General features: G+C 39.4%; 1 protein-coding gene across 1 annotated transcript in view; it reads left to right on the forward strand.

Annotated features, from left to right (window-relative positions):
• The window catches only part of AK9 (adenylate kinase 9), a 112,983-nt gene that overhangs the window by 87,472 nt on the left and 302 nt on the right, over positions 1-25,209 (forward strand). The window contains exons 28-38 of the mRNA XM_036249032.1: positions 4,670-4,870; positions 5,215-5,433; positions 9,124-9,337; positions 11,388-11,589; positions 14,642-14,788; positions 14,894-15,114; positions 19,087-19,283; positions 20,855-21,024; positions 21,244-21,342; positions 23,307-23,409; positions 24,729-24,843. Coding sequence (XP_036104925.1) covers positions 4,670-4,870; positions 5,215-5,433; positions 9,124-9,337; positions 11,388-11,589; positions 14,642-14,788; positions 14,894-15,114; positions 19,087-19,283; positions 20,855-21,024; positions 21,244-21,342; positions 23,307-23,409; positions 24,729-24,843 — 1,888 coding nt within the window. The remainder of the gene's footprint in view (positions 1-4,669; positions 4,871-5,214; positions 5,434-9,123; positions 9,338-11,387; positions 11,590-14,641; positions 14,789-14,893; positions 15,115-19,086; positions 19,284-20,854; positions 21,025-21,243; positions 21,343-23,306; positions 23,410-24,728; positions 24,844-25,209) is intronic.

Here is a 25,209-nt window from a genome sequence, read left to right on the forward strand (position 1 = left end):
ACAATTGTTTCTTTGTCCAAAGTATTTACAACCAAAGCTGATCTAAAACCATTGGACTGAAGAAGTTATAGCACCATCTGAAAAATAAGAACCCTCTTTTTGTGTCTTGATCTTCATTCATCCAGTCAGTTTATCAGTAAACCTTAACTCACTACTCACTACTACCTGGCTACTACTCACTCACTATTGCCTAACAGTATTCCAGACACTGGAGAATCAGCCCTGAACAGAATTCACAAAAGTCTCTGGCCTCATTCTAACACTTATTCCCTGAACAAACATGTTCTGAAATGTTATTCTGTTGAAGGAGTCGTGCTAATGTTTAGGATCAAAATGACAGGCATCCTAACCTGAGACCAACCACAGTTAAGTACCATTAGCTCTTGGACGTCCTCAGTGGTCCCTCTTTTTTTTTTTTTTTTTTTATCCTCACCTGAGGACACTCTTCCATTTTTTTGTTCAGATAGAGTGGGAGGGAGAAAGAGAAACATTGACGTGAAAGGGAGACATCGAGTGGCTGCCACCCGCGCAACCAACCAGGGCCGGGGACAAACTGCAACTGAGGTACATGCCCTTAGCGGGAACTGAACCCGGGTCTCTCTGGACCGCAGGCCGACTCTCTAACCGCTGAGCCAAACCGGCCAGGGCCTCAGTGGTCCCCTTAAGAATCACGTCAAAGGTCTCAGGCACATATTACCAAAAGATTACAGACTTTGGGGTGGAATTGACCTAAACTGCTATAATCTCTCCAGTTCTTTATGAACTTGTTCACTGATGGCTACCCAGTGCCTAACATAATGCTGGCACACAGTAGGCACTCAACTTACAGTTGTTTTGTTGCTGTCATATGACATTGAGCATTACTTAAGCTCTCTGAGCCTAGGTTTTTTTTTTTTAGAAAATGGGAAAATTTAATAATACCTAGTTTCCCTAATTAATAATACTTTAATTTCCCTTCTTTACTATTCTTTATAGTTAAATTTTCTTTTTCCTAAGGGAATTAGTTTTCAGGATAAATTTTAAGTGTTCTTAATTTATAAGTTTTCCATTTGTGAACTTTAAAATGAGAAATTTTATATTATTTTTCATTCAAAGATTCAATATTCCATCTTATAAATTAAATAAATTCTTGTAAGTTAACTCTCTTGAGACCTAATCTTTTATGAAATTGACTATGTATATCCCACACAATTACTTTATACAAACTGACTTTTTTTTGTTTTCTTATTTATTTATTTATTTTATTTAATTAATTTATTTATTTTTGTTACAGCTGTTTCTCCTTTGTCCCTCACTGATTCCCTCTCCTCAACCCTCTCCGCCCTGTCCCCAGCTTTTTTGTCCATGTCAAATGTTCATGTATACATGCATATAAGTTCTGTGGTTTATCTCCCCCCCCAACCTCTCTTCTGGGGATTGTCAGTATGTACCCCACTTCCACGTTTCTGGGACTACCCCATTCCTCAGACTGTTATGTTCATTATGTTCCACAAATAAGTGAGATCATGTGATATTTGTCTTTCTCTGCTTGGCTCATTTTGCTTAGGATAATACTCTCCAGGTCCCTCCATGTCGTCTCAAAGGATAAGAGATCTTTCTTTCTTACAGCTGCATAGTACTCCATTGTGTGTATGTACCAGAGCTTTGTTATCCATTTGTCTACTGATGAATTTGGGCTGTTTCCAGATCTTAGCTATTGTAAACAGTGCTGCTATGAACATGGGGGTACATATATTCTTTCTGATTGGTGTTTCAGGCTTCTTAGGGTATATTCCTAGAAGTGGGATCACTGGGTCAAATGGCAGTTCAATTTTTAATTTTTTGAGATAACTCCATACTGTTTTCCATAGTGGCTGCATCAGTCGGCATTCCCACCAGCAGTGTACTAGAGTCCCCTTTTCTCCACACCCTCGCCCACACTTGTTGTTTGATGATTTGTTGATGGTGGCCATTCTGACAGGTGTGAGGTGATACCTCATTGTTGTTTTAATTTGCATCTCTCTGATGATTAGTGATGATGAGCATTTTCTCATATGTCTCTTAGCCATTTGTATGTCTTGTTTGGAGAGGAAGACAATTCCTGAGATTTTTGGTAAATCAACGATTAAAACTGTGTATTTTTTTTTCAACTCCTTTGATGGGAATTTTATATGTCTTGCTACTGCCTAAGACAAAGAAAGACTAAACAAAATATAGCATCTCAAGGATCATTTAGTGTGATTGCTGTCATCAGTTAATGCCATACCCTGAGCCAAAACCGTCCTGACTACAGAGACCCTGGAGTTGGCTTTTATGAACAGAAACAGGAACCTTCTCATCGTTTGCTTCTTTGTACAGAATATGCAGCTCCAGGACTCACCTCTTTGCAACTAATTGAGGAACCGTAGGCAGATCAAGTCCTACCCAGTGTTGTCTTCTCACCCTTGACAAAAATCTTTGCCTTTACTATCTAGACTTTTTAGCAGCAATAAAACATTTTAACATGAGAAATCAAAGTCTCAAGGTGACTATTTGTATTAATTTTATGGGAAAATGTTGCCATCATGTAGAACTTTAGTTTCCAAATGTGACTAAAGAATTTTTTTTAATCCTCACTGGAGGATATTTTTCCATTTATCTTCAGATAGAGTGGGAGGAAGGGAGAGAGAGAGAGAGAGAGAGAGAGAGAGAGAGAGAGAGAGAGAGAGAGACATCGATGTGAGACACACTGATTGGCTGCATCCCACAAGACCCCGCCCAGGACCAGGGACAACCTCAACAGAGGTATATGCTCTTGACCGGACTCGAACCCATGACTCTTTGGTCTGTGGGCTGACATTCTAACCACTAAGCCAAACCAGCCAGGGCTGCCTAAAGAATATTTTGCCCAACCAGTGTGGCTCAGTGGTTGAGGTCCACCCAGGGGCACCAAGAGGTACAGGTTTGATTCCTGGTCAGGGCACATGCCCAGGTTGTGGGCCAAAACCCCGTGGGGGCATGCAGGAGGCGGCCAGTCGATGTTCTCTCTCATCGATGTTTCTATCTCTCTCTCCCTCTCCTTTCCTCTTTCTCTAAAATCAATAAAGAGAAAAAAATTTTTAAGAATATTTTATAAGCCAACCACCCTTTATCTTGAGGTTTACATTGTATATCTTCCACCTCCTTGGAGGCCTTGCTTCTACTCTTACTCCTGGCTCCATAATCTTGGCTCTCTCCCTGCCCACTGGCTCCTTCTCTGGTGCCTGTGTCCCTTCTATACAGTGTAGAGCGGCCACAGGCAGGAGAAGGCCAGGAAGAGCCAGGACAGGGAGCCAGGGCAGCAAGTAAGCTGAACTGCGTGACACGATGCCCAGCTGAGTAGTTAATAAAGATACGCACCCTAAGTACTGAGGCGAGCACAAGTTCACCTGAAACTAAAATGTGCCCGGCTGGTAGTGTGGGCTCATCCCACCACACTGCCAATGATCCTTAGAAAATCATTATTTTAGGATTAAAAATTGTCAAAGTATAAGAAAAAGAGAAACATAACAGGAGGACAAAATGGTGTCAAGGTTTTAATAGGAAGGAAGGAAGGAAGGAAGGGAGGGAGGGAGGGAGGGAGGGAAGGAGGGAGGAAGGACCAGAACAGATAAACACTATCCCATTGCCAAGCTCCTTTTGTAACTAGAGGAAGGAGTGTAGACACAGAGCAAGAATGAGCCCTTATCCTCTCCCCTTCCTCCCTGCACCTTCAAGTTCAAATCCCAGCTCCTGACACCTTTTAAAGACACTAGGGTCTAATCGGTTAGAAAGATTAGGACATGTCAAGCTACTCAGAAAACTGCAGGCAAGAGATGAGAGAGCAAACAGTGGAGTGAGAGCAGAAAGGATGACCATTATTTCAGATGACAGTCCTTGGAAACTGGATGAGCAGAGATGGAGCACAAGGAGTCAAGATAACTTTCAGGTTTCCAGTGAGGGGGCAGTTCTCTAATTGAGACAAGGAATACTTCAGGAAGCGTTCGGAGGCAATGCAGAAGTATCAATATTAGAGGGTTCAGTATTATGCATACTGAACTATAGCACTTAAAGCCTATACAATAGTACTTAGTGTCAATATTCCGTTACTTTATTAATAATTTATGTATTATTCTTGTTTCCTCAGATGCGCTGTAACCTCCTAGAGGGCGTGCTCTGTTCTATTCGAACAGTGCTTTATACAAAGTAACAATATAGCTATAGTAGCTATCATTTGCATGCTTACCATGTACCAGATACTTTTCTAAGGGCTTTACATGTATTAACTTTAGTGTCCCCACAACCTTGTGAGATAGGTACTTGGTTATTCCTATTTTACAGTTGAGAAATTGAACTTGTCCAAGCTAACACAGAGAATGAGTACTTTATACTCTTTGGGTTGCATTAAATATTTTTACTAAAGACCATCAAAAACGTAACATTCTGACCACCATAGACATAAATAGCATTTAATATCTTTTCTGAGCATTTATTTATGGGATCATTGTGGTGTCAGAGTCATAAAGGTATTAAATTTCTGGGTGCCAGATATTTAAATTTTTTTTTTACTATTTAGTAGATGAATATTGCCATGCCACACAAACTAAGATCATTATTACAAAATATTCCAGTTAGCAGTGCCATTTGTTACATATTTTAGATGTATAGTAAAAGGGAATATTTTCTTTTTCAGATTGGTAAAGAAGATGAAGACAGTGAAGAAGAGCCCGAAGAAGAAGAAGATGATATTGACAACATCCTCGAAGATGAATTTCCAAAAGAGGAGGAAGTGATGAGTGAGGAAGAAGAACAGGAAACGGATGCCATTGAACGCCTGAGAGGTGAACTGGGAGAAAAATTTGAAACAGATATTCATAATTTACAAACAATACAGGTTATTAATTTTTCTTCACTTTCATAATTTGAAAAGTAACATTTGAGTATGAAACAAATTTGGTTTATGCCTTGGTTTCTTTTTAACATTTCAAAGAAATGTGTATTTTAGAGTTATATTCCCTTTTGTCAGCACTACTTACAATATGAAAACAAGTTAATAAATAAGGACAACATGGAAGCCACACAGGGTCAACGGTTCCAGCTACCAACATGCAGAAGCTGAAAAATATTTGCGCTCTAGGACTCATGTAGTCAGTCACCAGCAATGTCTGTGTGCTGCCACTGAATACTAGCAGCCTTATTCCCACTAAAAATATTTGGTTTTATGCTTTTTCTCATCAGGAGGAATTTGAGAAGTTTTTGATACCAGTAATTCCCATTAATGGAGCTCGGAAAATCCACATTGTACAGTATGTGTTAAATACAAGACTGAAACCACTGGTAGAGAATCGTGCAAGCATTTTTGAGAAATGTTATCCAATATCATCACACCTTGCCCAGAAAATGCTCAACTTTACCTATAAATATATTAGCACATTTGGCTACTGGGACCCTGTAAAGGTAATGTCAGGAATGTAACCTCTGAAAGCCATATTCTTTCTTTTATTTTTTTAAATATATCTAACAAGACACTGGATAATTTTTTTTAAATTGTAAGCATTGTACAGTATATTTTTTTAAACCTCACCTGAGATATGTTTTTATTTATTTTAGAGAGAGAGGAAGGGAGAGGGAGAGAGAGAGAAAAAAAAACATCGATACTCTAAGGAAGAAATATGGATCAGTTGCCTCCTGAACACACCCTGACTGGAGATTAAACCCACAACCTGGGTATGTGCCCTGAGTGGGAATTGAACCCTCAACCTTTTGGTGTACAGGACTATGCTCCAACCAACTGAGCCACACTGGCCAGGGCCAGTAATTTTAACTAGCTATAAAAATATGTGGTTGGCTGGGCCAGTGTGGCTCAGTTGGCTGGACGTTGTCCCATGCACCAAGGAGGTCGCCTGTTTGATTCCTGATCAGGGCACATGCCTGAGTTGCTGGCTCCATCCTCGGTGGGGAGCCTGCAGAAGGCAGCCAACTGATGGTATCTCTCTCATCAATGTTTCTGTCTCTCCCTCTCCCTTCTTCTCTCTAAAAAAAAAAAATCAGTAAAAACAAATGTTAAAAAATATATGTGGTTGTTTTGCCTTTCTGAAGTAGGAAAAGTAGTTGAAAGGTTTAATTTCTTTATTTTAGTCTGTAGAGATAACCCAATTTCAGCTTAGTTTTAACTTTGTAACAGAAGAAGATGGTAGTGGAAATATTTTCAAACTAAACAATAGAGAGTTGAACTCTGATACTAATTTGCTGTCTAAAGTCATTTAACCTCTTTATTCTGCTTCCTCAACTGTAAGATAGAAGAGAAATGCACCAGGCCACGGTGATCAAATGTAAGAGTATTGAAGTCCTTTGGAAAGTGTGAGACACAATACAAAATGAGCCATTAGTGTTAGTAACAAAATTATTTATAAGTACTGTATTTTGATGCAGTGTATACAAATAGATATCCAATTGGAATTCAATAACTTCAATTGTGGGATATTTTTTAAATTTAAATTTTATTTTTTCAATTACAGTTGACAATATTATATTAGTTTCAGTTGTACAGCATAGTGTAGTTAGATATTTATGTAACTTATGAAGTGATCCCCCCCCCAATAAATCTAGTACCCACCTGACACCATACATAGTTATTTCAATGTTATTGACTGTATTCCCTATGCTGTAATTTATATCCTGCGACTACTTTGTAATTGCCAATTTGTATTTCAGTCCCTTCACCATTTTCACCCAGTTTCCCAACACCCCTCCCCCACTCTGGCAACCATCAGTTTGTTCTCTGTATCTATGAGTTTATTTCCAGTTTGGTTGTTCATTGTTTTGCTTTTTAGATTCCATACATAAGTTTAATCATATGGTATTTGTCTTTTTCTGTTTGACTTATTTCACTTAGCATAATATCCTCTAGGTCACAAATGGTAAGATTTCTTTTTTTTTTAATGACTGAGTAATATATATATACAGATACAGATACAGATACAGATACAGATACAGATACAGATACAGATACAGATATAGATATATCTCACATCTTTTTTATCCGATTGTCTATTGATGAATACTTAGGTTGCTTCTATATCTTGGCTATTGTAAATGATGCTGCAATGAACATAGGGGCGCATATATCTTTTTAAATTAATGTTTTAGATTTCTTTGAATAAATATCCAGAAGTGGAATTGCTGGGTCATAAGGTAGTTCTATTTATAATTTTTTGAAGAATCTTCTTACTGTTTTCCATAGTGGCTGCACCAGTTTGCAACCCACCAACAATGTACGAAGGTTCCCTTTTCTCCACACCCTCACTAGCACTTGTCTGATGATTTATTGATAATAGCCAGGATAGTTTTCAACAAATCTTAAACCAAGAACATGCCAGTCATTGTTCTAGTCTCTGGGAATAAAGTAGTGAACAAAACAGACAAGGTTGCTATGGAGCTTATATTTCAGTGGGTTGGAGAAGGAGGGTAGGCAATAAATAAGTCAACAAACAAATAGGTTCTTATCAGATAGTATTAAACACTATAAAGACAATAAAAGAATGTCATCTAATAGTGATCCGCTCACTCAACCAGGTTACCTTCTTATTTTTATCAGTGATGTAGCACAGTGGAGAAGACCATTGCCTCTGGACCAGATAGCCTAAGTTCAAAGCTACCGTTTGCTAGCTTAGTGAACTTAAATTACTTAACCTCTTTGAGCCATTCCCATTTATACACTGGGAATAAGAATAGTCCCTAGCTTAAAATACTGTTACAATTTTAAATGAGTTAATTATTGTAAAGTGCTTGCAACAGTGCTTGGTTTTTTGTAAGTACTCAATTAATATGAGTTATTGTTGTTAATATGTATTATTATCATTATTGGTCACTGATAAAAGGCATTCTGGAGAGTGGGTCCAAATGAAGCCATGTGCATGTTACTTGAAACCTCCTTCCTGGTGGATATTGACACAGTCAGTTTCCATTCTACTTAATTGTGTTGTCTTCTTTAGCCTAACCTTAAGAGAAACCTTTTAAAAATCATACTAAAATACAAAAACACTATGACAGTACCCTCCGCAGAAAATTGGATAGAGTGAAGCATGTATTAGAATTACCTGGGAAGCTTGTGAAAAATAGTCATGCCCTAATGTTCTCTCTGAGATCGGTAAAACAGGGAAAAAAGCAGGCAAAGTCAAGTCTAGAAATGGTAGATGCTCGGTCACTTGATGCTGTAAAAGAGACAAACAAACCTAGCATCAATTAAAGACCCAGTTCTAACCATCAGCAATGCAAAGATGTGGAACCACTCCTCCCACTCCATTCCTTCTCTGCACCTTAGGCTGCCTTTAGGGGGAGTTTTTCATTTTGTGCCAGCTGTTAATTATGTGAGTGGGATTTCATCTGTATAATAATATGGAAGTGGGATTTGTCCAACCAGTATACCCTAAAAGATAACCAGGACCCCACCTGTCTACTCAAGCTGACATAACAGAATACCACAGACTCGTGGCTTTAACAACAGAAACTTATTTTCTCACAGTTCCAGAGACTGGACATCTAAGACCGAGGTTTCATGTTGGCATGGTACTCTGGTGAGGCCTCTCTTCCTGGCTTGCAGACACCCACTTCTTTCTGTCCTCACACGGCCTTTCCTCTGTGCTCATGCTCTCCTGGCGCCTCTTCCTCTTCCTCTTCCTGTAAGGATGCCAGTCCTATTGGGTGAAAACCCCACTCTCATGACTCACTTAACCTTACTTCGTTAAAAGCCTGTCTCCAAATGCAGTAACTCTAGGTGTTAAGGTTTTGACATATACATTTGGGGGAACCATAACATTCCCATCCATAACATTACCTTAGGAATGGACCTGTTTGTAAAAATAAATTCTTTTATGAATATATCTAAACAACCTTATGCTCCTTGGCAGAAACATTGAGTATACACACTAAAGACATACAGGAAATCAAAGAACTATAAGAGTCATAAACTGAAAGCCTTTTAAGACAGGTGACTTATGGGTATAAAATAATTTGTTCTTTTTAAACAGTTTTTTAATATTAATATTTGATTATTTTTACCAATGTTCTTGTTTTACAAGTTATATTTGGGGGAAATGCTGTATAAATTAAAGCTAACTTTCAAATTTGATTGTGTACCTATTGCAGCTCAGTGAAGGAAAGACAGTCAGGCCAATTATAAATTCAGAGAATCCAGTTTATCCTGTAATCCATCGTCAGTATATTTACTTTTTATCTACTAAGGAAACTAAAGAAAAATTTATGAAGAACCCAATCAAATATATTCGCCAACCCAAACCTAAGCCTAATATGCCCATTAAGATCACCATCGTGGGGCCTCCAAAATCAGGGAAAACTACAGGTAAGGATGTGTTTGCCTTTGTTATCCATAGCCTAAAGGAATCCCCTGAAAAGTAGCGCCACTTCTCCAGGACACTAACTATTCACACTGACTCAAAAAGAGATAGAAAACCTAAATAGGCAATAACCATTGGAGAGAAGGCATTCAAAAATATAGCCCTACTCCAAAACAACTGAGAATCAAATGGTTTTAGAGGAAAATTATAGCAAACTTTCAAAGCATTAAAAGCTCAAGGGATCCTTCCTGTGTTTTTATAAGCTTTTCCAGAGCAAGGGAAAAGACAGCTCCCTGATTTATTTTTAATTTTTTTTTTTTATTAAGGAATATGTTTCATCTAATTCAAAGGGTATAAAGAATACAAATTCATTTTTAAATTAGCATAATTCTGATATCAAAATCTAACAAAGATAATACAAAGAAAAAAATTACAAATAATATAAATGTAGTCAAATGGCAGTATATTAAGATTATATTAGCATAAAAATTATATTAAAATATTTTGTAAGTATAATCTGTATTGATAGTTTAAAGAGTGAAAATCTATTATCTTAATTATTGCTGAATTGAATAAGGCATTTGGTAAACTATTCTTATAATGCTTGAATTGTGTATAACTTTGGAGTGTGTGTGTGTGTGTGTGTGTGTGTGTGTGTTTAAAGGCAAATAATCCAACAATAGGTTGTATTTCAAAAGGACATAGTAACATCATGAACGATGGTTATTGCAATGAGAATGGAATGGAAAGGACAGATACAGGAGATATTTAAAAGGAAACCAATGTCCGGCAGGTGTGGCTCAGTGGTTGGGCGTTGACCCATGCATGCACCAGGAGGTTGCCGATTAGATTCCCGGTCAGGGCACATGCCCAGGTTGTGGGCCCAATCCCCAGTGGGGGGCGTGCAGGAGGCAGCCAATTGATGTTCTCTCTCATCGATGTTTCTATCTCTCTCTCCCTCTCCTTTCTTCCCTCTCTAAAGTCAATAAAGGTGGGAAAAAAATTTTTAAAAAAGGAAAACAATGTTTCCAAAAGAAAGAAGAACATTGACATTCAAATTAAGATCCCACAACCACAGCAAAAAGTGAAAATGGAGACAAAACGATCTGATTTCTCATTTCTTTGTTGAAATAGAGGTTAATTTTTTTAAACAAAATGTCAAATTGTAAAAGCTTAATTATTTTTAGACCTTTATAACAGTAGCTCTGATCTCAGCATTTGTGGCAGAAGTGCGGCTGAGGGTTCTGTGGCTCTCCACAAGGGTTTCCCTTTGCGTGATCTTCGCTGTAGTCAGTTCATCTGCTTTCCTGTGGGCTGCGGCGAGCTCTCTCAGTGTCCTCTACACACTGCAGTCTCCGGCCAGGGAAGAGGCCGGAGTGTAGACACTGACAGAGCATGCTCCCATATCATATTAGTTCTTGGAGCCATTGCTTGGTCTCGTACAGGAGAAACAAAGGCCCCGGTGAGTCTTCTTTCAGCCAGTGGCAATATCTGTGTGACCTTGGGCAAATCATTCCATTTAATTGGGCTTCAGTTCTTTCATGTATAAAATTGGAATTTCAATATTCATTCTACCCATCTATTGGAATAGTTGAAACTATCAAATAAAGTCACAGAAGAAAAATTGCCTCATAAGCTGTAAATTGCCATTAAAATGTCTAGTATGCCATTATAATTTTTTTAAATTATTTCTCAGAGGATTAAGTGAGTTATTTTGGACATACTACCAAATATTAATAGTACACATAGGATGCCTTGTAACGCTCTCAATAATTTTGCTACTTCATGCAAAGAAGGCAAAGAAAACTTAAATGTTGGTTGGGTTATGAGAAAAACCCACAGAGGTGGCTCCATCAGCCACATACCTGAAGTGCTAATAATGATTAACCTTTGACTGTATTAATTTAGTAAAATGTAGCCATTTTAATTCTGAAAATTTCATTGAGGAATGTGAAGATTAGTTTGCCGTCAATATCAATTGACCAAAATCTGCAACTAAGGTTAACTGATGAATTTGTGAAATGGAGTAAGTTTAAAAGTTTTAATGTTTTTCAGTTGCCAAAAAAATTTCAAGTGAATATGGCTTAAAACGTTTGTCAGTAGGAGAAGCTTTGCGTTATATATTAAACAACCAACCAGACACAGAGTTGGCACTTATGTTAAATTGGCATCTTCATAAAGGAATGACAGTACCTGACAAACTGGCTATTCAAGCCTTAGAAGTATGTCTGATGGAAAGTGCATGTAATACTGCAGGGTAAGTGGGGGCCTTGTAGGGGTGGTTAAGTCTTTCAAGAAATTACTCACTGGAATGTAAAGCACTTATCTTAAATAGGCTTCAAAGTTCTTGTAAAAGGTGTGATCTGCTTGTCAAACTTTGGACACCGATATGGTTCCATATTTTAATTTTCTGTCAGGTTAAAACCTGCCAGAATAACAAGCAGGCCGCTTTACTCTCTGCAGCAGCCAGAGCTGTCCAGAAGTCTCTGGGCTTATCCAGACCTCCACTTGACATTACCATTGACTGGTGACTGGTGTCCTGATGTAGTTCTGGGGGAGAAGCAATATTACCATACTGTTTCACAGTGTGACTTCCACAGGCCAGTAGAGCTTCTTACTGCCCCCTGGAGTGATAAAGAAGTGGCCCTTGCCCTGGCCTGTGAGGCTCAGTGGGTTGGGTGTCCTCCCATGCACCAAAACATTGCCGGTTCAATTCCCAGTCAGGGCATATACCTGGTTTGCAGACTCAATCCCCAGTAGGAGACAGCCAGTTGATATTTTGCTCGCACATTGATGTTTCTCTCTCCTTCTCCCTTCCTCTCTCTAAAAATCCATAAAAATTCTTAAAAAAAAATAAATAATAAGTGGCCTTGCCCATTCACAGGTAGCAGTGCCCCCTTCCCTTAATGCTACATTTAGATAGGAGGGCTCTCTGTGCTTGCACTGTGTCTTCAGTTTACACTCCTCTGCTCAACCACTGCTCCCCCAGCACAGCCACTGGTCATACTCAGTAGCAAAAGACCGTGAAACTTAAGGCCCTGCTCTCGAGCCCAGGTCAGTGACCTAGAATCCCTCATTTACTCAAAGCTGTTTTGTGTTAGAAGCCTCCTTGCCCTCCCCTGCAATTGGTCCTTAAGCAAATCGTTGGAGAGTTCTCCTAATTTCAGCTATGAGGGAGCAGATTCTGGGATGTCAGATTATTTTTTCCCCAGAAGGCCCTGGTTTTATGCAAATTGAGTGACCTCCTCTCTGGAGTTCAGCTTTGCATACAAGAAATCTCAATAAGAGCAGTCTTGGTTGAGTCCCAAAGAATGTATTTCACCTTAATACCAAGAGAGGGACTACCTATTTACCCCGAATTTCCCTAATCCTGAGGGCCCCTCAAGTGACGCTTCACAGGACAGAGAAGTTGAGCTACTCTCCATTAAAGACAACAGCAAGGACACTCCCACACATGGTCTGTTGGGCTTGCCTGCTAGGTTAGCTTACAATCTTCTTGGCCATGGAACTTAGAACTAGTTAGTGCCTAGAGATTTGGTTGGAGAGCACTGAGGGAGGACATCTTATGACTTACTTCAAACTAGCCCTTCCTGATGACCATCGGCCAGCATGCCCCAGACTTTGGGGGCCACTCCTCCCAGAATGTGTGACTAGCCTTTATTCCTCCTCTGAGTTCGATAGTAAGACTCCGACTACCTCAAACTGTTGGACTAACAAATTCTCCTTCATTTCTGCTCAGTAGCATGATGAGTCCTGATGGAATGATTTTCTCCCAAATATTATAGAACTCTTCTCACCAACTCTTCATCTCCCCTTCCACACACCCCAGCCTCTTTAACTGAATAACACAATATTCAAGGTATTATGTGTATTCTCTCTCAAATCCTGCCAAATCCTAGCTCTATGATGCTAAGTGTATGAATTGAGAGGTGTGTTCCTATGTATGCTGCCCTCCTTCTGGGCCTTGGGCTGGCTGAGATTGAAAATAGATAGCCCTGCCCTGGCCGGTTTGGCTCAGCAGTTAGAACATAGGCCTGTGGTCCAGAGAGACTCGGGTTCTGTTCCCGCTAAGGGCATGTACCTCGGTTGCAGTTTGTCCCCGGCCCTGGTTGGTCATGTGGGTGGCGGCCACTTGATGTGTCCCTTTCACGTCGATGTTTCTCTCTCTCTCTCCCTCTCCCCCCCACCCCCCATTGTATCTGAACAAAAAATGGAAAAATGTCCTCAGGTGAGGATTAAAAAAAAAAAAATAGATAGCCCTGGCCGGTTTGGCTCATTGGTTACAGCGTCGGCCATGGACCAATGAGTCGTGGGTTCAATTCTGGTCAAGGGCACGTACCTCAGTTGTGGTTAGTCCCTAGCCTTGGTCGGGTTGTGCAAGAAGCAACAGTCAATGTGTCCCTTTCACATCGATGTTTCTCTCTCTCTTTCTCCCTTTCTCCCACTCTGTCTGAAGATAGAAAAATGTCCTCAGGTGAAGATGAAAAATAAATAAACTAAAATTAAAATATAGATATAACCAATGGACACAAGCAACAGTACGGTGAAGGCAGGGGGTGGGCGCAGAAGCGGGAAGAAGGGTGTCAAAGAGGGGGGAAAGGAGGGACATCTGTAATTAAAATAAATAAATAAATAAAATACTAAAATAGAACGAAAGAGATTAAGAGAGTAGAGTACAAAGAAGATAAATCAGCCCGGCCCAGGTGCCTCAGTGGTTGAGTGTCAACCCATGCACCAAGAGGGCGCCAGTTTGATTTCCGGTCAGGGCACATGCCCTGGTTGTGGGCCCGATCCTCAGTGGGGGGCATGCAGGAGGCAGCCAATCGATGCTCTCTCTCATTGATGTTTCTATCTCTCTCTCCCTCTCTCTTCTTCTCTCTCCGTAATAGCAATAAAGAAAAAAGTTTTGCCCTGGCCGGTTTGGCTCAGCGGTTAGAGCATCAGCCTGCGGTCCCGAGAGACCTGGGTTCAGTTCCCGCTAAGGGCATGTACCTCGGTTGCAGTTTGTCCCCGGCCCTGGTTGGGTCGTGCGGGTGGCAGCCACTCGATGTGTCCCTTTCACATCGATGTTTCTCTCTCTCTCTTCCTCTCTCTCCCTCCCACTCTACCTGAACAAAAAATGTCCTCAGGTGAGGATAAAACTAAAAGAAAAAAAAGAAAAAAGTTTTTGTTTCAAAGAAGATAAATCAGGTTACATAAGGAAGAGAAGATGGGCTACTCCTAAAGAGAGAGATTGGTTCTGGAAGACAGAAATAAAGATACAGGAGAAAAGAAATCTGAAATTTTGTGTTCATGTTTTTCCTTGTTAGTGTTGTCATTGATGGATATCCTGTAACTAAATATCAAATGAATATCTTAGAAGACAGGTCAATCATCCCCCTGGTCATCTTTGAGTTGGATGTGCCTTCCAAGGAGATTTTCAAAAGATTGCTCCTAGAAAAAAAAACGCAACAAAGGTAATGAATGTAGTAAAAACAGTGATGAAGGAATGAACTTTATTTATTTTTTTAAAACCTATGTTTTAAACAGCGTTTTCCATTCCTTCTCTGTTTCTCTGTTAGTTTGCCTTATCCATTACACAATAGCACACAGATTATGGCTGTCAAGAACTCAAAATATGCTAAAAATATTACTGAGATTAGGCAATATTATCAAAAACAACATCAGAACTGGCATGTGATTGATGGATTTCACAGCAAATGGTGGGTATGGAATGAAGTCAGTAAGATAATTGAAATGACGAATAGATGCATGCAGCTATACCTGGAAAGAATAAAAGAAGGTAAGAAAACATCTAATTGCTAACGTACAATAAAATATGAATTTAAAGTCCACGCACGCATGGCTCGTGTTACTATAATTTATTCAATTTGAACATGTGTTCCCACAATTTTAATCAGTATTTTAAATATATATTACGATCCAATTTTTGTGAACACATATATTTGTTCTAATAAATGACTACTGCTACTCAATCTCTCATTTATTGAGTGCCTGTGTGAACCTAGCATATTAAAATAATACATGGTTTTTTCACTAGAAGACTTTATGGTGTTTGAGATGTAACAAGCCAGTTTTGAGAACCATGGTTATATGAGGGCAGTGGTGTGTGGAGTGACACTTGTCAAAATTTTGCTTAGGAATGTGGAATTAAAGTTATTCTTACTATTCCTATGCATTATAGTATTATATAAATGTTGAGTCTATAGAAATTTAAATTGAGCACAAAATGTCTTTTTATCTATATTTGGAATCCATGAAAGAAAATGTTTGATTATATATTCCTCTAAGTTTCTTCATTTTTCTCCAAAAATACACAAAATAGAAGATAATTTATCTACACCTGCTATGTCTAAAAACAGTGATGACTCCAAATGTTCATCTGTAGGTGTCTTACAGACATCTGCTTAATGACTTTGTTTAACTTTGGCAACTATAGACAAGAAGATATAAAAAGGTATGAGACAGCAACATGGCTCAGACAATCTTGTACAAAGAAAATGCAGTGAGGATACTGATGATAACTGTTATCATTGAGTCTTGACTTGCTTCATTGTTTGGGCATAACCAGTCTCTCTGGTTCCTGTTTGTCTACAGATTGGGAATTTGTTTTCACCTGAGTATTAGAAGGTATGAAGATAAGAATGCAATCGAAGGAAGAATTGGGTTTTTAGAAACCTAATCCTAATAAGTTTTGGATAGCATCACACTAGTAAAACATTCCACAACAGACTTTGGAAACAAAAATCATGCCTCATTTATTTTTCAATTATCTTATTTCACCCTCCCTGCCTGAGACAGAGTTCCCTGGAAACAAACTCAAGATGAAAAATTATGTGCAGAAGCTTCATCAGAAAGTAACCTCAGGAGTAGAGTTGCCAGATTTACAAAATAAAAATGCCCAATAAAATTTAAATTTTAGATAAACAACTAGTAATTTTTTAGTATAAGTATGCCCCAAATATCGCAGGAGGCATCCTGTTTTCATCTGCCAGCCCTCGGAGGAGATGCTCCTGTGGGGAGCGAGGACAGTGGAAGTGGGCAGAGGGGGAACTGAACTGCACGCAGTGGGGATGGAAGCCTCGGCAGATCCTGTAGGAAGGGCACTGAAGCTGGGATGGATTTTCAGACTTTGCCAAATTGAGAAGAAGGCCACACTTCGTATACTCCCATCGGCCTGTTACTGACCATAGATCACTCTGGGAGGAGGTATAACCTGTGACATAGGGGCCATTCCCAGTGCAGCTCGAGACATCAGCACCGATGTTGCCAGCAGCTAGGGGATCAGTGTGTGAGCCCCGAGGAGGGATCTGGATGGGGCATCATGGTCTCCACTACCTTATTCCAATATGCTTTCCCCTGACTTGGATAGAGTAAGCTAAGTGAAGTCTGCCCTCTTGTTCTGCTGCTTCAATTTGCACCTGATAATCTAACCTGGGCCCAATTCTTTGAATTTATTTTTTATTTATTTTTTCATTCTACATTTTCTTTGCACACTATTCAAATGGTCCTCCCCATTTGGGGCCAAGGTTTACTCTACTAATGAAATGGAGCAAGGTCAGGGCTAGAAGATTAAAGAGATTCTTCCTCATTCTGCCAAGCAAAAAATGAAAAAAAAAAAAAGGAGAAAGAGAACTCATGGACATGAACAACAGTATGGTGATTGTGTGGGTGGAGGAGGGTGGGTGGAGGTGGAAGAGGGCATAGAGGGGATAAATGGTGATGGAAAAATAAAATACAAGATAGAATAGAATATATGGACATTGCCAGATGTCACCAAGGATATCACAAGAATCAGAAAAAGAGATATTTAAGTGTCATTTGGGACTTGAAGTCAGGTGATTCTAAATTACTAAATCTATCAGGATTAGTAAGGTTCTGTACATCTGAGCTAAAGAGCAACCTGGGAATATACAGTATTTTGATACTATCATACCATATAGTATAATATTATAGTACTATATAATGCTATATAGTTCAATAGTACCATATATTATATCATAATGTTATACATTATAACACTTTATAATAATATGATGCCACTATAGTATAATATTCTTTGTAGGAAAGGATGTTGGAGCTTTTTAGTCTTTTCATCTCTGTCAGATGGAATAGTGTGTTAGTTTGTCTATTGCTGCATAACAAATTATTCTAGAACTCAGCAGCTTAAAACAACACACACAGTTTCTGTGCTTCAGGAATCCAGGCACAGCTACTCTACTTCAGGGTCTCACAAGGCTGCAAGCAAGGTGTTGGCCATGTTCGCCAGGATTGGGGTCTCATCAGAAGGCTCAACTGGAAGCCTTATTCGTGTGTTGTTGACAAGATTTTGTTCTTTGAGGATCGTTGGACTGCAGACCTCAGTTCCTTGCTGGCTGTTGGCCAGAGGCCACCTTCAGCCCCTTGCCATATGGACCTTTTCAACATGGCAACTTGCTTTATCAAGTGAACAGCTGAGAAGGCAAGAAAGAGTGCTGACAAGACCAGCCTCACAGTCATCTGTAACTGTTTCGGTTTCCTAGGGCTGCTCTAAGGAAGTACCACAAACTGGGGGGTTTAAACAACAGAAATGGACTCTCTCACAGTTCTGGAGGCTAGAAGCTCAGAATCAAAGTGTTGACAGGACCGGAATCTTTCTGAAAGTCCTAGGAGAAAATCTGTTTCATGCCTTTCTCTCAGCTCCCAGTGTTGTCAGGAATCCTCTGCACTCCTTGGCTTGCAGACACATAACTCTGATCCTGAGGATTAATTTTGTGTTCATACCATTACATAACTGCTTCATACTTTCATAGTTAATTTGAGACCCTCCTAGGCATAATGAAAAGAAGGTGAGACCTTTCATTGGTGAAAGGTACCATTAATAAAATATATAGGGGTCAAAATTTACTTATTATTATTGAGCTATATTAAAAAAGTAGTTTTATTTTCTATAATATTTCATATTGTTTTTGAGTCCCCATTCTAGTGGACTATTGGGGAGAAAACTCTTAAATGTATCCATTAAAGGAACTTTGGTGATTCCTTTTAAAAATAGACCCTTTAGGATAAACCTAGTCTTTTTCTGTTAAATTCACTTCTCTTTAGTGGCATCTGGGTACAGGGAGAAGTTTGTGCAGTAACATCTTATTAACAAACTATTTGCCCTTCCTAAAATCTATCCATAGAACAATAAAAAATATGAAGCCAATGTATATGTGTGAGTGGGTGGGTATATATCCATATACATGTACATGTACATGCACATATATGTGTATATGTATTGTTAATAACATATATAATAGCTAAGAATTGAAAACAACAAAATATTCATCAACAGATATATGGTTAAGTAAACTATATGTATATTTATACAATGCAATGCTATGCATCAATTTTAAAAATTAGGTAAATCATATAATGTAATATGGAAAGATGTCAAAGAGCACAACTAACTGATGGAAAACAAGTTGCAGAATAAGGTTTACAGTGTGGTAATATAAGCATACCATATGGGAAAAAATACACATGTATACATGCAACTGTATAGAAAAAGTCTGAAAAGGATGCAAACAGTAGTGATCACCTCTTAGGCAGGAGTGTGAGGGCAGAGGTGTGAAGAGAAAGTTTTACTTTTTACTCTATTGTTTAGAAATTTACAATGCGTGTGCATTTGTATAATGCTGTGTAATTAAAGTTATTTTAATTTTTAAAATCATTGGGTTTTCTACTAAAAAAAAAAAAGTATGTATGCTAATAGCTAATCTCTTAATAATAGGGAAAGCTTCCTGCATTGACAAGCTATGCATCACACCTCAAGAACTGATTTCTCGCCTGGACGAGTTCGGACAGTTCTGCCCTGTCAGCCTGGCAGAATCATATGAATTAGTTGATTGCTCTGTAACTGAGTCCTTGAAATTTGCAGCAGAGTTCAGAGGGCATTATTATAAAATGAGTTCTCAGGAAAAACTGAATGTGAGCTTATTCCTAACTCTAAATACTTACTAGGGAAAGAAAATTCCTATCTCAGAACTCATTAAATAGGTAGGGGTGGGCACAGTTGTGAACACTAGGAGCTGGGGACCAGGAGCCCCATTATTGAAACCTGTGGCTCTGGGACCAATGAGGCAACTCAGAAGCCAGCCTTGAGACTGCATCCCAAACATATTTTAGCACAAAGCAGAAGTTCAGGGTCAGTAATGGGCCCTCACCTGGGCCAGCTTAACAGGTAGGGAGACCAAACAGTGAGCCTCACCAGTGGAGAGGATGCTTGCTGAGCATCAGGGCTCAGCCCACAGAAGGGCATCCAGGGGCTAAGGCTCCAACAGAACAGAAGGGAAGTCAAAGTCAGTAGAAATGAAGCAATGTTTCCTGTGCTTTAATTTTTTTTTTTAATTTTTTGTCTTTATTGATATTAGAGAGAGAGAAACATCGATGGGAGAGAACATTGATTAGTCGCCTCCTGCCTGCCCCCCACTGAGGATTGGGCCCACAACCTGGGCATGTGTCCTGACTGGGAATTGAACCAGTGGCATGGGTCGACACTCCACCATGGAGCCGCACCGGCCGGGCTAAATTTTTTTCTATCACTAGAATTCTCGGTGTATGTTATTCTTCTGTTTACTGGATCAAAATACAGATTTGTTCTAATAATATAATGTCCATAATTTGATGATATAAAAAGGTTGGTAGTTGAAAACTAAACAGATGCCTCTGAACATTTTATTTTCCTCTGAAGAATTAGAGATTGTTATCACTTAATTAAGGAGACATTTGTTTCTTTCTGCTTGTTTGTTTGTTTATTTATTTATTTATTTAATATTATTATTTTTTTAATCCTCACCCAAGGATATTTTTCCATTTATCATCAATTAAGTGGGAGGAGGGAGAGAGAAGGAGAGGAAGAGAGAGAGAGAGAGAGAGAGAGAAACACCGATGTGAGAGAGACATATCAACTGGTTGCCTCTGCACAACCTGACCAGGGCCTGGGACAAACAGCAACTGAGGTACATGCCCTTGACTAGAATTGAACCTGCAACTCATTGGTCCATGGGCCTACACTCCAACTGCTGAGCCAAACTGGCCAGGGCTCTTTCTGCTTATTTAAATGATAATCACAGAATTTAAAAACCAAAAGTGACATTGGAGATCATATATCTGTTTTGCCCCCTCCATTTTATAGAGTGATAACTGAAGCTGGAGAAGTTAGCTCACCTGGCAAAGGGCACACAACTAGTATTATACTGTAGGACAGGAAGACAGGTGGGCAGGGGACTGTGTACTCTCCAGTGCCTGGCACATATTAGGGGCCTGAAAAATATTTTTGTGTGAATGGATGAGCAAGGGAGTGAGTGAATGAGACAGATAAGGAGAGACCTTAGGTTCAATCACTTGCAAGTATTACTATAATGAACTTCCAGCCAGGGAAGGGGTTATTGTAGTGCTACAGAAAAGGGGGTGCAGTACCAGGAGAGCCTCGGTGGGTTTTTGGTTGGCATGGTATTCCTGTTGTAAATAGTCTCATTGCTGTAATCCTTTCTTTATAGAAATTTTTGGAGAACCCAGAATTATATGTGCCTCCTTTAGCTCCTTATCCACTCCCACCTGATGACATGATCCCCAAAAGGCTAACCGTGTCAGAGCTGAAGAAACGATTCCCTAAATGTGCTGAGCTCCAGGGCTACTGTCCAGTGACCTATCAGGATGGAAATCAAAGGCAAGTCCTCATGGAAGCACAGAATGATATCTGTACTCAGAATAAGTGGTTCATACAACAGTCTTAATTTTGTGGTCAAAAATGTCATTATTGTTTAACTGGAAAATATTTTATTTCTTTCTTGAGTTGCATGGATAGGAAAAATAAAACATTTTGACATTTTATTTACACAATACTGCATATTAGTTATACTATAGATTTTTTTTTTTTGTCTTTCAGATATGAAGCCCTAGTACCTGGTAACATTAACTATGCCTTAGAATATCGTGATCATATATATATTTGTGAGAGTAGTGAAAAACTTCAGAAATTTTTGAGGTGAGACCATTCACTAAGTCACATATTTCTTGAATATCTGCTATGTTCAGTGCACTGTGATGGGGTATATGTGCATGTATGTACATATACATATACATATATATTTATATATATGATGGTGAACAAGACTGGTCCCTGCTGTCCCAAAGCCTGAGGCTCAGAGATACAATCATACTTTAAGTACCTGATAGGAAAAAAGAATGTGAAGGGGTTTAGGATGAGGACATGCTAGGCGTTCTGGGAAAGTGTAGAGCAAACGTCTGACTAGATTGTCTGTGTAAGACCTGAAGGAGGAGCAGGAATTGGCTAGATGAAAGAAAAAGGGATATGTTCTAACCAGAGGGACCTACAAACCTGGCCCGGTGATCACAGAGCTTCAGGAAATTCTGCATGGCTAGAAGTGATGTGGAGAGGGAAAGGAGCAAGAGTTGAGGCTGGAGACAATGGGACTTGAGTGTGGAAGGTCAAGTAAAATCACCATAAATCATTTGGACTTGATTCAATGGGCAGTCTGAATACATTGATTGGTTTTTGAGTGCTATAATCAAATTTGCTTCGGAGAGAGACCATCGTTGGAATGTTGATAATGGATTGAAGGCAGGGATACCTGTTATGAGGCTGTTGGAGTAACCCTGTCCAAAATAATATAGCATGTTTGAGGTCACTCGTGAAGAGTAATGTGGGAAAAGTTGCAGGCTTAGGACAAGCCCTGAGAAATGCTGACAAATGAATGTCAGAAGAGCTTACAAGGGAGAATGAAAAGGAAGAATCCACAGACAGGTGAAAGGAGAGCTAGGATGGGGGTGGGGGAGCTCCAGGAGGTGAAGGGGAGAGGGAGTCTCTGGGAGGGTGTGGCCAACAGGTTTAAATGCTTCACCTCTAAAGATGAAGCAAGACAAGATTTGAAAAGTGTGTCAGATTTAGGTTATAACTGGCTGTCAGTGATCTTGGCAAGAATGGTTTCAGTCAAGTGAGGTGAGCAGAAGCCAGTTACAGAGTGCCATGGATGGATGTGAGGTGACAAAATTAAGACCTTGCCCGTAGCCCAGAGGTTACAAACACAGATGTCTGCAGCGCCAGAAAGCTGACATCCGTGAGGGAAGCAGGTTGTGTGTGAAACAACAGGAAGCGATGGGGACGGCTGCACCCTGGACGGCAGATGCCCAACCAAAGGGGGCAGCTACTTGTACTGCCAGACATTTCTGTTTTTCACAAGAAGTAGAAAACCAGATTTCTTTTCTTCCCCTCCCCCCCGATTATTAAATGTTTGTGACTGATTCAAATAAAAAAATAATAATAATATGTGGATCCAATCACATCTACAAATGGAATCTGTGCCGTAGTCTGTGATCTCTAGAGAAGCATACTGTTTGAAGAAGTTTAACTGTAAAAAGAAAAGACAGTTTCTGGAAGAGATAGGAGGTTGAAGGACTGCAGGTCGTTTTTCTTTTTTCAATGGGGGAGGTTTGAGCATGTTTAAAGGCAGATGCATAGAAGATCCAGTGCATGGGAAGGAAATGCCAAAGGTGAGGGGGAGAGAGAAATGCTCTAGTAAGATACCTGGGGAGAAGTGGGGGTGGTGACTGATCTTAGATGGGACATAAACTTCCTCATGGAAAGAGGAGCCTGCGTGGGGCTTTGCTGGTGTTGAGTAATTGAGGAAGTTCCTTTCATATATCTGCTCTTTGTATAGCATGGTATCTATGTAGGGGGTTATTTGGGAGAGTTGGAAGTTTGAAGAGACTAAAGAAAATTGTATACAATGGCTGCAAAAAAAGAAGAAAACTAAGAATAGGTGAGCAGGTCCAGGGACTGAGGCGTACGTGATGGGCATGAATTTCTAGGTGCTCCAGGGGAGAACAACAGGTAGTGAACTTTATCCTTTAGTCTCTTGTATATCTACATTCCTAGGTACACAATGAGTATGTCTGTGAGCATCTAGCTAATGAACTTGGTGTTCTTAGGTCACCACTGAAATACTGGAATCAGAAGCTTCCACAGAAACTTCCCCCGTTAAAGGACCCGATACATCTTACCAGTCTTCCTTTGCCTGGATATCTGGAGCAGGTTCAGTTACATATTTTCTATATATATATATATTAGAAGAGTGCAACAATCTCTTCTTTAACAGTAATTTTTATTTTGGTAATGATAAAATTCAAGGCAGAATTTTCTGATATTAAGCTGCAAATTCACTTTTAACCTATTTTGTTTGTGTGTTTATGAAAATAAGAGGTGTGAAATAGCTGGTTTTCAAATACCTGCACTAAAGTAAAGAGAGAATAGATGGTCATAAAATTATTTATCTTTGACATGTAGTTTGGTCCATATTTTGAATTTCAGTGTCTGTAAAACATTTTATTTTGAAATGTACAGATTCTGAGAGGCTTATTCCCTGCTTCAGAGTTGAGTTATAGTGTCACTGAAGCTATCTACTGAAATCACATTTTATTTTTCTAAAGATAACTCTTTTGAAACATAGTAAAACTGCCTGGCCAGTGTGGCTCAGTGTTGAACCCATGCACCAAGAGGTCACCAGTTCAATTCCCAGTCAGGGCACCTTCCCAGGTTGTGGGCCCGATCCCCAGTGTGGGGCATGCAGGAGGCGGCCAATCGATGTTCTCTCTCATCAGTGTTTCTATCTCTCTCTCCCTTTCTCTTTCTCTAAAATCAATAAAGGAAAACAAATTTTTTTAAAACAGTAAAACTTAACAGTAGCCAACCACTGTTTTTAATTCTATACAATAAATGCCCAAGACACAATTTCATGCCTTTCTCACAAAAATTCTTAACCACTGTTTTGTTTTTTTCAACTCTCCAGTTTGGCCTTCAGTCTGGTTTAATATCAAAATGTAAGATGAGGCTCACTTGGAGATGGTATTCTCATAAAGGCCAAGTGTCATCAGGAGGGCCTCACCCCTTCTTTGCCTGCTCAGGGTCCAGAATCTTGACTGCAGTGATCTCTGTAGTCTCTGAAAGTCCTTGTCAGGTGGCCAAGGGTCCTGATAGTGGGAGGCAGTCTGGCCAGTACTGAGCAATGGAGGCAGAGATGGGCCCAAACAACTCAAAGCCCAGTGACCCCTTCTTTCTTTTTTAATTTTCTGCCATGGAAAATGTCAAATGTCTAAAAATAGAGGAAACTGTAACAAAGCCCTTGTGGCCATCACCTAGCTGGCCCTAACCCAATTTATAATTTTCATTTTTCCTAGCCAAACATATTTTAGCTTTTTTTTTCTCTTGGTTAAGTGGTCATCTAACCGTCTTTATAAGCCCCATTCCCAGCCCCGGGGGCTATTAGGGGCAAAGAATAGCCTCTTTATCTATTTGCCACTAAGAAAAGAAATCAAACTCAAATATACACAATTTAAATTGTTTCCTATCTTCAGGGTATCGCAACTTCTCTAATTAAAGCAATGAATGCAGCAGGATGCCTAAAGCCAAAATTTCCCTTCTTAAGTATAAAGAAATCTGCACTACTCTATATAGCATTTCATCTCAAAGGTATGTCTTTTTTAATGATATACTACTCAGATGTAATTTAACGCTAATTGTAGTACATGTGTTAAATAGGATCATTGAGCTGGGACTTGAATGGGATGTGTGTGGTTGGGTGGCCGTCTTGAATGGGGCGCAAAAATTTTAACAAAAATACCAAAACTAAATTTCTAGTTTTTAAAGCAGGGACTCTGAGTAATATAGTCAGCTTTCAAAAATTCATGCCATAGAGGAAGGTGAAAAGGCCATTATGATCTAAAATAGACTACCCAATTATTATTTGGGATTTGAATATCTTCTCAGCTCAAACACACACAGTTCTCTTTCTCTGTGATTTAATGATTTATTGGCCGAACTGAAAACATTCACAAG

This window comes from Molossus molossus, unplaced genomic scaffold (genome assembly GCF_014108415.1).
Source record: "Molossus molossus isolate mMolMol1 unplaced genomic scaffold, mMolMol1.p scaffold_m16_p_8, whole genome shotgun sequence".
Classification (NCBI taxonomy): domain Eukaryota; kingdom Metazoa; phylum Chordata; class Mammalia; order Chiroptera; family Molossidae; genus Molossus; species Molossus molossus.